At 31.8% G+C, this 16,188-nt stretch overlaps 1 protein-coding gene across 1 annotated transcript; it reads right to left on the minus strand.

Annotated features, from left to right (window-relative positions):
* Window positions 1–320: 320 nt before the first annotated feature.
* Window positions 321–15,748, minus strand: LOC138309368 (calmodulin-like). Its single transcript, XM_069250548.1, has 6 exons — window positions 15,129–15,748; window positions 12,764–12,805; window positions 5,415–5,445; window positions 4,616–4,759; window positions 3,818–4,072; window positions 321–2,823 (listed from the first exon to the last, which is right to left on the minus strand). The coding sequence occupies exons 1-6, from the start codon at window positions 15,141–15,143 to the stop codon at window positions 2,792–2,794; spliced, it is 519 nt and encodes a 172-aa protein (XP_069106649.1). The 5' UTR covers window positions 15,144–15,748; the 3' UTR covers window positions 321–2,791.
* Between the last annotated feature and the right edge of the window lie 440 nt (window positions 15,749–16,188).

Consider the following 16,188-nt stretch of genomic DNA (forward strand, 5'->3'; position numbering starts at 1 on the left):
TTCAATTAGTTTTATTGTCAAAGTAAGTCAAATAATAATTAGTACCTTATTGAGTTATCTGAATTAAATTATAAGCATTATTTTCACGGTCTTTTGGGGTTATGAAGTCATAAACAAAAAAACGGACGGACATTTTTGTGTGAGGAATGACCTTCCGTTTTTTATCTATGACTTCATGCTTAAATATACTTACTGATTTGAAATCCTTGTCTATTAGCAATAGTTGAACACCTTGTTACTAAACAATATTTGTAAACGCTATTTTTGTGTTTATCGATGGAACAACGATTTTAACCCAAACAACAGAACACGGTTCAAAATAAAGTCTTTAACGATTTTTTATTCTTGTAAACCATACATTTTTTCAAAAGAGTAAAACGATTTGTATATACAGAATGTAATTAAAAATATCACAATATAATACAAAATATACATTTGAAATACACACAACAACCGAGCGTACATAAAGTCAATTCATCTGTGAGCCGATATATACAAAATGCTCAAGAGACATTACTGCAAAGAGGTAATGCATTTCAGATAAATTATAATATGCCAAATGTAATTTCAAATTTGGATCAAACGATAAAAAATAATTCCGACATCAGTTGAAAACCTCTTTGCTTAGTAACTATCTTCATTTGACAACAATATCACAGAAAATGCGAAAGAAAATTGGAATTAAAAAAAAAAAAAAAAAAAAAAGAAGATTGTCAGAGTGTACCCGAACTTAGTCCTGTAAATTAACTTACTTTCGCGGCTACTTAATTTTATAATTTTCCGTTTCAAAATAAGTTCGCAAAGATAAGTATTCGCGGAATTCAATTAAATAGAAATTTTTATCAATAAAAAAATCCGTCAATGTTAATTTACGGAGATAAACGTTCTCGAATTTACTAGGATCGAAAAATTCGCGAAATTAAGTTGGTTATAGTGTACAGAACAAATCTTTAATATAATTTCACAGGAAATATTATATAAAAAAAAAGACTTTAAATTGCAATGGGACTTCAATCATCATCAATGCCAATACAATTTGTTGAAATAAAAATATTGTACAGGTACATACATCACATACATGGTCTGATCTGTAAATTAGTTACCGTTTTCAATAAAAAAAAACCAGTGACCACTAAATTTATCCAAAACCTATCTTATGATACCTTAACATTCTTATAAAACCATGATTCATTCTGGCCCGCACCCCCTCCTCCTCACTGTGACAGAATTGACTCTACATTAATACTTAAGCATTGGACTGTATTTAGTTAGCATTGATGAGAGTATGAATACCAACTGGACAATCGTAAATTTAATGAAGAGCATTACGTGTTGAAGTTGCCGCTGTCCCGTTGGCATTGATACTTCCATAATTTCAAACGGAATGCAGTCTAATGCTTATAAAGTTTACATACAATAGATAGTGAAATTGTAAATATAAAGCCATGAGAAAGATACACGCATATGGCATTGGAGCAGTTATAAAGAAACGATGTACATTTGTAATTCAATATCATTAAAACACGGCACTTCACCATTTGAATGTTCTATTTCATTGAACGCAGCCCATGTTTCTAACATTCTAACAGGTAATGTCTGAGACAGCAGAAACTCGGTTATACTTTGCGTCTCTTTATCGATACTGTAAACCACTTAATTTTCGCGGTGACTTAATGTCGCGTTTTCATGCCTACCTTTGGGTTTTTTTCGAGGTGTTTTTTTGCCTTCCTATCTTTTTCGTGACGATTTGATTTCATGATTAAGTCATAATATTCCACTGAATCTATGGGTTACGTTTTTTTGCGGGCGACTTATTTTCATGATTTTTACGAGAAATACGTGAAATTAAATAGCTCGCGAAAAATAAGTAGTTTACAGTACATAATATTTATGGAGATAGGACCAGAATAAACTCGGTCTCTATTGCACGGAGTTTTATCTATCACATTAGAAAGAATATAAATATATAAAATATATAGTAAACATAAAAAGTTGGTACATTTTTATCACAATAACGTGGAATCACACCATATACAAGATGACGTAAACATTCGCATATTTACAAAGGTTTTGTAAAAATAGTCGAGCAATATATAAATAACAATGATGATTATAATGTTGAAAACTTTTAAATCTAACAGCTTATCAATTTCAACATTAACATGTTGTAGAGAAACGCTAAAATATTATTTGAGAATAAGTTAAGGTACATTTCCTAATTGGTTGACTATTGTGCCTTGAAATGGCTTTTTACTTTTCAGCTCATTGTATAATCCTCGTCTTAAATCCTTAGTTCAAATTGCAATATGACAGACATACAAAGACATCCCGAAAACTTTCCATATTTGAATTTTGTTGTACAATATCCAGTTAATAGTTTTAAAATGATTCCTTTGTCATACAGACGAGATCAGAGTAAAAAGTTAATAGTGCAATTGCTCATACCCTAAAAAATCTTTTGACGAACAAAATCAAAAGGATTTACGAACCACAAATGTTATCAAAAAATCGTTCGTTTATACTCGATGTTACAATGGACTTGTAGGGTTGATAAATCTTAATGTCACCCTCATTGAAAGTTAATAATTGTACAGTTTGCTGTAACGTGGTGTCGGTACAGGTCATTTTTGTTTTAATCGTCTGACGTGTAGAGTTTGAAATGTATTACAGAATTACATAAACCTGTACAAAATTCCTTAACATATCAATGGCCAAAGTATATTGTTTTCTAGGGAAGCATAATTTGTAGATGTTGTTAATGAATAAATATCCTTTCCGTAGATTGTTTTCTTTATAAAGACTCGCTCCATATTCGAACAAATTCTGAAATTAGAAACAAGATAAAATCTTACATTATACATATTTTCTGCAAACACAACTTCGCTCATTTAGTTCCATCAAAATCATAAATAAATTCCTTATCACATAGCTACCCTCCCAATATAGTTTATTCGTAAATGTGATATTGTATGTGAAATGTTATAATAATATTCTAAGATGACAAACGATGTGTTATCATTTTTTCAATACAAGATGATATTACTTTTAATCATAATACGTAATACAGAAAAACGTAGACTGTAAGCGTATGGAAATACAAATAAATCCGGGATTAAACTATATGCCAACCGATATATATGAAAATGTTGACCACACAATAATAAATAATAAATTAATGAAATTTACTGGTCTACCCGATTAAACTACAAACAAATACAAATGCTGAATACACCCAGGATTAATTGCTACGCTACAATAATATCCAACACACACAAATCTAAATTAAAATACCACATGAACAAACTACAGTCTCCAAAAACAAGTACGCATGCACTTCACTTCACACATGCAACACACCGTATACGCGGAGGGTAAGGGGGTGTCCTTTAATGACTCTTTTTAATATATGAAAGAATTCTTAGACATGAACATACTGCAGTCTCCAAAAACAAGTACGCATGCACTTCACACACGCAACACACGCGTAGGGTAAGGGGGTGTCCTTAAATGACTCTTTTTGATATATGAAAGAATTTTTAGACATGAACATACTACAGTCTCCAAAAACACGAACGCATGCACTTCACACACGCAATACACCGCATACGCGGAGGGTAAGGGGTGTCCTTAAATGACTCTTTTTAATATATGATAATATTCATAGACATGGACATACTGCAGTCTCCAAAAAATATGTGCGCACAACGCACACTCAACACACCACATATGCGGGTAGGCCATCATAAAAACCCTGGGTGGTAAAATGACGTTAATCTACCTAACCAATATCTCCACAAACAATATCAAACTGACGTACCTTCATAATTAATCCTACCATCACCATCCACGTCCGCCTCGTTCAGCATGTCCGTTATTTCGTCATCGGTCATACTTTCTCCCAGTCTCTTCATGGCGTATTTGAGCTCCTTGCCGTCAATGTAGCCATTGCCATCTCTGTCGAACACTTTAAAGGCTGATCTGATAGAGGCTTCTGTGTCTAAACTACCAGGGTTCTTTTCCATCTCGCTCTTTATGAAGGTTCTGAATTCTTTAAGTTCAATTTTACCATTTCCTGTAAATCAATGCCGAGAGTGAAATATGGACTTATGTTCGATGTTTTTTTTTTGTTTTTTTTTTTATACATTAATACTATTCTACTCTATCTCGATTTGAAGAAACAGCATAACTCTTTCAACTCAATTTTACGGTTTCGTTTGGTTTTCAGGGAGAACTTCTTAATATATACAATTGCAAACATGGTATTAATGAACCAACTGAACCTATGTAATGTTTTGCCTTCATCGGTTCGAAAAGTTCCAAAATTAGAAGAAAAAATATAAACTTATGATAATTCAGCTGGGTTTTTTAAATGCTATTTAGATTGATAAGGTTATTCTTTTTTTCTTTTTTTCATAACAAAATTCATCCGACATAAAAATGTTCACCATCTATGAAATCTGAGCCAAAAGGGGCTCCTCCTTGTCAGGTAACAAATGATGTACAGGACACTTAGCTGTAGCTATATACACAAAAAGAAAGACTTCATTCAATTTCTGGGTTGCCGTTTTTGTTGAGGTTTAATGGTTACAGTTATTGTTGATCTTTTAAGCATTACCGTTTTTGTCGAGGTTCTTCATTGCCGCCTGGACTTCTTTCTTTGTCGGTGAAAGACCCATGAAGTTCATGGCTTTTCTTAGTTCGCCCAGGGAGATCGAGTTACTCTTGTCTTCATCAAACGCATGGAACAGCTCCTTTATCTCTGAAGATTACAAATGTCAGAAATATATACCGATACAAATAGGTCGAGATGATGGTTTTAGTTTAGCAGAGAAGTTATTTTCTTTATTGCAAACTGCAAAATGTGTGATTACATTGGTTTAAAAAATAGACATGAAAATAACAATGTTTTCCTTTCATAGAAGGAATGCTGTCACACCAATCTTCATACTTAAATTGATTATTCTGATTTTGAACACAAACATTCACCACTTTCACTTAAGTTAAAGATAATTATATTCATCATCAACTTATTATAACCTCTCAATCATTCATATCCATTAAAAATTGACATCTTTATATAACTAAACAATGGAGTTCTTAAAATTCGTATAAAATTTTTGTAAAATTCGTATTACCAGAAATTATTTTATTTTGATTTGAAAATTATCGTTAAATTGAAATTAGTCCAATCACCTTTTGAGCAACTGGGCCTAGACGTTCGAAATAAACGTTATTGTAATGATACTTTACGGTTGCTTATGTTCGATTTTGTAGTTAAGGGTCAAAAGCTATATTTGTAATCATGATTCTATGCACGAACTTGTACAACAAATGCCAAGGAAACCATAAACATTTCAAATAAAACTATTATAATGCATAATTATATGAGAAATAAAATCAGAACATTCTCTCACCTGCATCAAGGTTGCGCTCCTTTTTCTTTCCCTGCAATGTAAATTATATCGATTTTGATCTAATCATACTATAGTATTTCGTCTTAACATATACTACAGCTACCTCTCAAGTAGGTACAAATTATGACGTCATTATTTGTGAATGAAACTCCCAAACACAATACCTACATGCAAGGGCAATGTCCAAATACAGAACATCCCAACATGTAACGTTTAAAATCTTATTATCTTTCCCGCAAGTGTAGATAACTCTGTCATATGCAAATGCGGAATATGATACATAAATATGTTATTGTAAGCAAGGCAGTATAAAACTACCTATCAATATTACATTAATGAAACTGAAATTGAAGTTGAAATTTACAGATAATAATAGAATAGCTCTTTGTATATCAAATATAACAGGAAGTGGATGATATTTCAAACTCAAAAAAATCAGTTACGTGTACTACTAGTCATAACATGACGTCCTTCCTGGAGGAAGAATATCAGAAAATCTTTAACGTTGTGTTCTATATGGAAAGTCAATAATTAATCCACATCTGGTACAAACATAGAGACTCCAAATGACAAACAAACTCAGACATGTTTAGAAGACAGCAGAGAAACAAAATTATATTTTTGTAAATTTTTGAATAAGTCAGAACCATTATTTTCTAATATTGATTGAAATCTCGCAGAACTTACAAACGGAATATTTATTTCTGTATAGAAATATCATTAGATGAAATCCTGTGTCATATTTTCATAACTGCAATATACTAATATATGAAAATGTCAATTTCACTCGCAGGATAGAGCCTTCCACGTGTGAACCACTTGACGAGTGACGTCATCGAGTACTTCGAATCGATACACCGTATTTCTATAAACGAGCACTTAATTGCCTCGTTGTATTGTCGTCGGAACACTGAATTCCGCCATAAACAAACTTTCAAGTAAGTAATTATTAACTTCCAAGGACACGGACTACAGAATCGATCGAGCGTGTGATTGTATACGTAGAAACGAAAATCGGTATGTATATATAAACAATGGAATTATCCCCCCACAACGTATGGTATGATTTAGATTTCTTGCTTGTGTGGGTTATTACTATACAACGACCTGATACTTAAATAAATACAATTTTTTTTAAATTAAAATGGCATGGAAGCATCTAAACAATGATGGCGCAATTTGAGCATACTTCGCTTGTAGGTTCGCTATCCTTTGTGAAACTCGCATGGGCCATGCTGTTGATTTTTGAGATACCACATGTAATGTATTTCATGGCACTCGTTTCGTTTTAATTTATCTGGTTTTACTCTCTCTGTGCTGGAGACATCTTTGCATCTTTCGATCTAATAACGTTGCTTTACTTCAATTCAAGATTGTTTTTAAAAATAATATGCTTCTCCAAAACGTCGATTTTTAATACATTTTTTTTATGCAGAGATTGATCTCAAACACGTTATTAACATTCCTGCTTTTGAAAATACATATGTATTTTTAATGTTTATGACCCAGATATATATCTCGCATGTATCGTTAATGCTTTAAATGTGATAAAATACACTTTAATGGGCATACGCAATGCCTGTTGCAGTATATTAGCTATATTTTACAAAGGTAATTTTGTGAGGCATCTGGATAATGCAATAGTATCTCTAAGGAAGATCAACGTTTTTTATTGTATGATGATATAATGTTTCTTGTTAAATGCGTTCGAAAACAATTTAGATTTCTTGGCTATCACGGCTATAGATGAAAAGAAAATTAGTATAGATTTCAAAGAAAGCAATTTTGTAGCATAAACTCCCAAACAATCCACGAAAATTCGACTGATTACATTTCCTAGCTTTTGTCGATGTTTGAATACCAAGGTATCTGAAATATATATTTGAAAAGATCTCGAATATTAAAACTACTGACATTTTCATCGCACATGCAGATTAATTTTAGGCAATTTGTATAGCAATACCTTTGCTTTAGTAGACAAACCAATTTTGACTTTTCATTTTAGTTTACATCCTTCAAATACTTTACACTCTCGACGTTTAAGTAACACAATCCAATTTCGAGATTTCATTATAGCTTAAATTTTTCAAATACTATATCAAAAGTTTATAATGCTCTTGTCAATGAGTTGGTACAATAGCGTAACTGCTAAATGACTATCACAGAAGAAAGCTGTTTCTACGACAAAATCGACTTTTATCGACAATATCCAACTTTGAGCTTTCATTATATCTTAAATCTTTCAAATACTTTACACATTCGACGTTTTACTAACATAATCCAATTTTTACATTTCATTATAGCTTAAATCTTTCAAATACATTACACAATCGACGTTTTAGTAACATAATCCAATTTTTACATTTCATTATAGCTTAAATCTTTCAAATACATTACACATTCGACGTTTTAGTAACATAAACCAATTTTTACATTTCATTATAGCTTAAATCTTTCAAATACATTACACATTCGACGTATTAGTAACACAATCCAATTTTTACATTTCATTATAGCTTAAATCTTTCAAATACATTACACATTCGACGTTTTAGTAACATAATCCAATTTTGACTTTTCATTTTAGTTTACATCCTTCAAATACTTTACACTCTCGACGTTTAAGTAACACAATCCAATTTCGAGATTTCATTATAGCTTAAATTTTTCAAATACTATATCAAAAGTTTATAATGCTCTTGTCAATGAGTTGGTACAATAGCGTATCTGCTAAATGACTATCACAGAAGAAAGCTGTTTCTACGACAAAATCGACTTTTATCGACAATATCCAACTTTGAGCTTTCATTATATCTTAAATCTTTCAAATACTTTACACATTCGACGTTTTAGTAACATAATCCAATTTTTACATTTCATTATAGCTTAAATCTTTCAAATACATTACACAATCGACGTTTTAGTAACATAATCCAATTTTTACATTTCATTATAGCTTAAATCTTTCAAATACATTACACAATCGACGTTTTAGTAACATAATCCAATTTTTACATTTCATTATAGCTTAAATCTTTCAAATACATTACACATTCGACGTATTAGTAACACAATCCAATTTTTACATTTCATTATAGCTTAAATCTTTCCAAGGATTTATAAGTGAGAAGGATTCGTGTCTGTCTCTTTACATTACATTAAACACCACGCGAGACGCCTATGAACCGGGAATAAAAAACCGTTTTTCTCAACAAATACTTGTCTTATCGAGTCAAACGAAACACCATTGTAGAGTTTATTAAATTTCACGACGTTTATAACTTGCTTTAAAGACGGAATATTTAGGGGATATGTCTTAAATTTTCGTTAAAAAATTGACAGCTCATGAAATGACAGCACCGCTTCAGAAAGTAAGACGGTAACCCTCGCACCCGCAAGCTACATCAAAGGATGCGCCGGCGGATATCAAAGGAAAATCAGTCGTCGCCCAACGTCACGGTCAGTGCACAAACACAAAAGCGCCTGCCTCGGACTTCCCCAAAACCCAGTGTGACTTATCCTTCTTATAGTCCTTAAATCTTTCAAATACATTACACATTCGACGTTTTAGTAACATAAACCAATTTTTACATTTCATTATAGCTTAAATCTTTCAAATACATTACACATTCGACGTATTAGTAACACAATCCAATTTTTACATTTCATTATAGCTTAAATCTTTCAAATACATTACACATTCGACGTTTTAGTAACATAATCCAATTTTTACATTTCATTATAGCTTAAATCTTTCAAATACATTACACATTCGACGTATTAGTAACACAATCCAATTTTTACATTTCATTATAGCTTAAATCTTTCAAATACATTACACATTCGACGTTTTAGTAACATAATCCAATTTTTACATTTCATTATAGCTTAAATCTTTCAAATACATTACACATTCGACGTATTAGTAACACAATCCAATTTTTACATTTCATTATAGCTTAAATCTTTCAAATACTTTACACATTCGACGTATTAGTAACACAATCCAATTTTTACATTTCAGTATAGCTTAAATCTTTCAAATACATTACACATTCGACGTTTTAGTAACATAATCCAATTTTTACATTTCATTATAGCTTAAATCTTTCAAATACATTACACATTCCACGTTTTAGTAACATAATCCAATTTTTTACATTTCATTATAGCTTAAATCTTTCAAATACATTACACATTCGACGTATTAGTAACACAATCCAATTTTTACATTTCATTATAGCTTAAATCTTTCAAATACATTACACATTCGACGTTTTAGTAACATAATCCAATTTTTATACATTTCATTATAGCTTAAATCTTTCAAATACATTACACATTCGACGTATTAGTAACACAATCCAATTTTTACATTTCATTATAGCTTAAATCTTTCAAATACATTACACATTCGACGTTTTAGTAACATAATCCAATTTTTATATTTCATTATAGCTTAAATCTTTCAAATACATTACACATTCGACGTATTAGTAACACAATCCAATTTTTACATTTCATTATAGCTTAAATCTTTCAAATACATTACACATTCGACGTATTAGTAACACAATCCAATTTTTACATTTCATTGTAGCTTAAATCTTTCAAATACATTACACATTCGACGTTTTAGTAACACAATCCAATTTTTACATTTCATTATAGCTTAAATCTTTCAAATACATTACACATTCGACGTTTTAGTAACATAATCCAATTTTTACATTTCATTATAGCTTAAATCTTTCAAATACATTACACATTCGACGTTTAGTAACATAATCCAATTTTTACATTTCATTATAGCTTAAATCTTTCAAATACATTACACATTCGACGTTTTAGTAACATAATCCAATTTTTACATTTCATTATAGCTATAGAAAAAGTCACTATGAGCAGTAACCTATACTATTAACAATGTTATATATAATAAACGTTTTATGAAACAGAGGATTACTTCATGATAAGAGAATACCTGCGATAAATTTATCGGACTCCATTTCACAAACTGACACTTAAAAAGCCATTTAAGCCTTATCTCCACTTTATGGCAGTTAAGATTCGTTTGTAAACACCATTTTCATGGCCTGGGCTGTTTATAGGTTTCGATATTTGTCAAGTACTCAGACTAGCCATATTATAAAGTATTGTTATAACACTAATAATAGGCCATGAAAATGGTGTTTACAAACGAATCTTAACTGCCATAAAGTGGAGATAAGGCTTAAATGGCTTTTTAAGTGTCAGTTTGTGAATTTGAGTCCGATATCTTTAACGCAGGTATTCTCTTATCATGAAGTAATCCTCTGTTTTATAAAACGTTTATTATATATAACATTGTTAATAGGTTACTGCTCATAGTGACTTTTTCTCGGTTAACTCATTTTAGCGTATTAGAGATATTTCGCCTTAGCATATTGCATTAAACACGTTTGGCATATATATCTGTAACATAGTTAACAGGTCATTGTGCATAGGGACTTTTCTAGGTTAACTTATTTTAAATATTAAAAGAAGGAGGAAATAAAGCTGTTACTTACAACCCTTCAAGTGGAACATAATTATAATACTTTTTATTTTGTGTTTAAAGTAGAGAAATACTTTTAAAATTCATTTTAACAGGACGAAGCGAAAATATCGTGTCATTTATGCTAGGGGAGTAGCAAAAACACTATGGAAAGTCTTCAAAGTAGAGGTTTTTTTTCTCCACTAAATATTTAACTTCGAAATTAATCAATGAATGTTAGTCTATGTAACGAAATTTCATAATAAACATACGGTTATTTCAGCTATAGACTTTGAAAAACTTGCCCAGTGCACATAGTCATGACCCCGTGACACCTCGGGAAAAACACGCATTATATTAAATACACACGATACATTTAATACAATGAAGTTATTACACTGTTTACGGTGAAAACGCAAAATACAGGTATGTCTACAAACAAACGTTCGTCATATACCCTCTACAAAGTGACAACAATATCTCCGCTCTTTATGTCCTCGGGCCGTGACATGGTACCACTAATACCTAAACAATACATGGCTGTGATTTTTAAAGACTTTCTCGGACTATTTACTGTAGGAAAGGTCAAACAAGACGTAAGTGATTTTTCCGTGAAGTACACTCCATATCCATTACGATATAACGTACATTGAATTTTATGTATGCCAAGCCTAAAATATCTAAAGTAATAATACGTAAATATCAAATAAATACCGGATTTGCTAAATGTATGTTTTCATTTCAAGATTTATTAATTTATTTCATGTTTATTGGTTGACCATATATATTAAAGGTCCAGAACAATAACAAAGATAAATTAATTGAAAATCTACCTCTCATACAGTGATAAAGATTCCGTTTGTATTCTTTTCAGTTAGTTGATTTCAGGTCATATTACTCTTTATAGAAAATGTTTTGATATAAAACCAAGGATTTATAAGCGGGTCTCTCACTTATAAATCCTCGTATAATACTAAGAAACAACACAGCACTATATGTCTTCAATATAGCGCTACATGACACCTTTATAATAAGTCCTGAGGGTTCTATTTACATGTATCTCACTATAAATACTGTCAACGTGGACATTTCCGCGAGGGGGGATTTACACGGATAACATAAAGACCTCATGAACGCGAAAATACTGTAACCCAACTTATTTTCGCGACGACTTAATTTCGCGTTTTAACTAACTTATTCTAACTACTTATTCGCTCCAATTTATAGAGTCATACCGATCTTCTGTAATAATGCTTGACCCTTTTCGCGATGATACGCGATTTTAAACACTCGCAATAAATCCACATTTACATTATATTTTATTATTTCAATCGATAAATCTGTCTCAAACAATCAGATAGTTAGTAGCATTCGTACTATTTATGATATAGATAAATTATAAGTCACTTGTAGTGTTCAACTTGAACAGTACTTGTTTGTGAAAATCAACTTCGTCAAACTATGATAGGAAAAAAATGTACATTCATAGCTTCTGAACCGTCCGTGAGTCTCAAACTAATGTTCTATGGGGGAGAAACTTCACAACACACATATTTTCAAAAGGGGCGAGATTTACATAAATATGACACTAAACTTATTTCTATTTTCGATTTATATCACATATAGAGAAATAATAACTATCTCTAAGTTCTGTTAGGATTCTTTTCAGTTAACAACTGCAAAGTACAAGAGTATGTGTGTTTGGTGTCATATCTGTTATCTCACGATATATGTTTAATGTAGATTTAAAACAAATACAATCAATACAAACAAACAACTGCAAAATAATGATGTACATAATGGAAAAAAGTGAAAATAATCAGTTTTGACGTACCTTTGACTTTGTATTGCCGACTGCGACCTTCGACTCTTCTTGCTGGAAAATGATTGACAGAATGTTAAAACATGGTTGAGTATTAATATTTAAATGTAGAGAGTGTATCTACTTCATCTGCGCCATTGGAAATTGTTTGTAACCCACCCAGTTTAGACTGATTATCTAGGTAATTAACTGATAATGGTTCATCTGAAGAATGTACGGAATAAACTAGACTTGGTAGACAATATATTTTCTGATTACCTTCAATTTCTCAAACTCCTGGCAAAAACTTATATATTATTAGTACTATTTTTCTATTTTTTTTTTCGCTGAAAGACACTTAGTCTCCTATTCATCAAATGTCTAATTCTGATTTCAGGAAATAGGTTCAATTTTCACAACGATAATGTCTTAGCCTTTCTAGCAAGTAGTTTGTTGTCTATGTGAGTAGCCGACGATGCTCCATCTGAAGAAAGAGAACATGAAGAACAACACTTTTATAGACAATGTAGAGTAACTCCGATGCATTATGCCTCTGACAACAGAATGGGATATATGTGTAATCCTTATGTCAAGGCATAAGTAATAAAATATGTTCAATTTTCCAAAACGAATTGTTAACCTTTCTTGCAAATAGTTTATCATCTTTTTTTCTCATGAAAATAGTTGACTAAAATACTACAACACTTTTCTAACACATACTTACAAGGCTTCAACCATGTCTTAATCATTAATATTGATGTCATTCTTTAGTGAAAGTAGTGATGATATCGTTCATCTTACCAATGTCATGACCTTTGGCCCCAAGATTCAAATGAAATACAAACATTTCAAATCCAACGCCAGTGAATTTAGAAACACAATCGAGGCTTATATCATTATACAATTAATATACGTTTACACAGAAGTGAAAGTTAATTATGGGAATTAGTTAAACTTGCAAGTAGCTTGTGTCTTTTAATTCTTGGGCGCAACAATATCATTTGATATATTTTAGTTTGATTATACACAAAATGTAATATGCATCACCAAACTCATTTACTACACAGTAATTACAATTGAAACATATGTTCACATGATTGTATGTATTTGTGTAACAAAATTAGATATACTTTTATTTGTTTGTTTGATTAATAAACGTCGTATCAATATCCAGAATCATGTAAGAACGGCCTCCCAAGTATGCGATGTGTCTTCTTGTATAGTGGAACTCTTGCCTTTTTATCGTGTTATATCACTAAAGCATGCCTCCGAAGACACCGAGCAACACACCCCACCCGCGCGGAGTGTATGAAGAGTGTGGTGCGTGTCTTGTGAGATTGCGGTATTTTTCTCTATCAAAAGCAGGTGTAGACAAATTAGTATTTTTCTTCAGGTACAGAAGCTACTTACTTTACACCAATTACCACATGTGATAAGTTTGAGCTTGTTTTTACTTCGATATAAAAATATTTTAAAAAATATTCCATCGAAATTCCAGAAGAAAAAAATCAATGGCACGAAGTCCTATATGAAGTGAATTATGCACGATTGCGTATGCAAAGTAATATAAAGTATTTATATTGTATATGTGATTTGTTTTAATTAAACATCTTTATACACGATTAAACATCATAAGTTATTGTTCAAATGATGAGTATAGTTTAAGCTTTTTCGGCGATGTAACGTCTTACGTATTTCAAGTGCGCTTGTATGGGGATGACAGTGCAGTGCATGTTCCGATTTATTTTGACTGAAAGAATGAAGTTCATAAGGAAATTATGAGTCATGAAAATTAAAAGGAGTGATCTATGTATTAAACTTTGTACCCCCCTCCCCCACCCAAAGATGAAATGCATATTATATGTAGCACGTATAAATTAACGCATTTCAGATAAGTCGGAAGACATTTCCTGTCGGTTTTTTGTTTTGTTTTTTGTTTTGTTTTTTCATTTGATAACACACAGTGCGTGAATTAATTACTTATTTCCATTAACTAATTAACTTTGTCAGTAATTAAGATTAAAGATCGATATTCTCATAATAGGGGCCTGTGCTAGTATATTAGCTTTAAGTGTATAGACGCATTATATGATCGCCTCTAATAAAACGTGTACTGGTACGAGGCAAGAATTCATATGTTTGAAATCATAGACATCTAATAAATCTAAATTTTAAACCTGCCTCCGAGCCTCAGAAACATATGTTCTGATAACATGTACTTGTATATTATGGATTAAATTGGTCGTCTTTAATCAACCATGAAAATCGATCATAGAAGAATACTTTGTGTTATAAATTCCCCCATTTACCTCTCCCCCTCTATCGCCGAATCTCCTTGACTTATTGTAGGTTATATCGTAAAGAAATCAATATGTCGTTATACATGTGTAATATTTACCTGTTGTTCGCTCATGTTCGTTCGGCGAAGTACGATACACCAGCAAAAATCTCAAACAAGGATAGCGGTGGTCACAGTATATCGAAATATAACTTCCGAACCCGTCAAATTATCCGGGGAAAATCTATCCTCAATTCACCAGAAGATCCGAGAAGAAACTAGGTACAATCGGTCAGCATATCCGAAAACAGACTATCACTAAACTTGAAGAATTGAACAATTCTTTGTAATTCACGAACTGTGGATCTACAGTAGTGGTGAAACGGGCTTTTCATATGATCCGTACCCTCCAAAATTTTTGTAGTGACTGTAAAGGAATTGTCCCTTAATCAAGTGTAATATAATACCAATCGAGTTTTCACACCTCACACTTAACCCAATAACCCGATCCAATTTAATGTTCTTAGATATCACACCTTCGTAACAGTTCCACTATACAGCTGATCCGATGTCCTGCGCTCACCACATGTAACTACCTACCGGTCTCCGGACAGTGGTCAAAACACCCAAGTATGAACAACAATGGTCAGTTAGATTGTCAGGAGAGATTTCGTATTGACCCATGGAAGTTTCATTGTCTGTTCCGCGGATTTAATAGCCGACCGTTCGTTGTAAGACTAGGCGTTCGGTCTGTTGACATTACTATGTAAACTTTGTACGCGATGTTAAGCAGTCTATTTAACCACCTTCAGCGAACCTTAGAATTTTATCACTGATAGAAAAGTCACCACTATTTTCTTATTGAAAAACAGACACGGGTATTTAAAAAACTCTGTTGGTCGAGACCGTCTATGCTTATTGTGAACACACAAACGCCATCTTGCACTATCGTTAACCCATTAATCAACGAAATGTCGAGTTTTTTTTTCAAACGAGTAAAATATAAGCTTGTCACAATAATAATATACGCTACTTTGAGTATATTTGCATGTGGAATTTTATCACAGTTTAAATGGAACAAAAAAAACCTGAACGCTTTACCGACGAACCTTGACATGCTAAATTCATTACGACTAGATTATGTGCCACAACATTTTAAAGTACAGTATGTGTATATCAT

The sequence above is a fragment of the Argopecten irradians genome, chromosome 15 (genome assembly GCF_041381155.1).
Source record: "Argopecten irradians isolate NY chromosome 15, Ai_NY, whole genome shotgun sequence".
Classification (NCBI taxonomy): domain Eukaryota; kingdom Metazoa; phylum Mollusca; class Bivalvia; order Pectinida; family Pectinidae; genus Argopecten; species Argopecten irradians.

Bases quoted from the DNA above. Each gene is read 5' to 3' on its own strand.
- LOC138309368 (XM_069250548.1), bottom strand. The intron at 4,760-5,414 runs GTGAGAGAATGT...TGTAATCTTCAG, and splicing joins GGAGCGCAACCTTGATGCAG to AGATAAAGGAGCTGTTCCAT. The intron at 4,073-4,615 runs GTAATGCTTAAA...ATTGATTTACAG, and splicing joins GAAGAACCTCGACAAAAACG to GAAATGGTAAAATTGAACTT.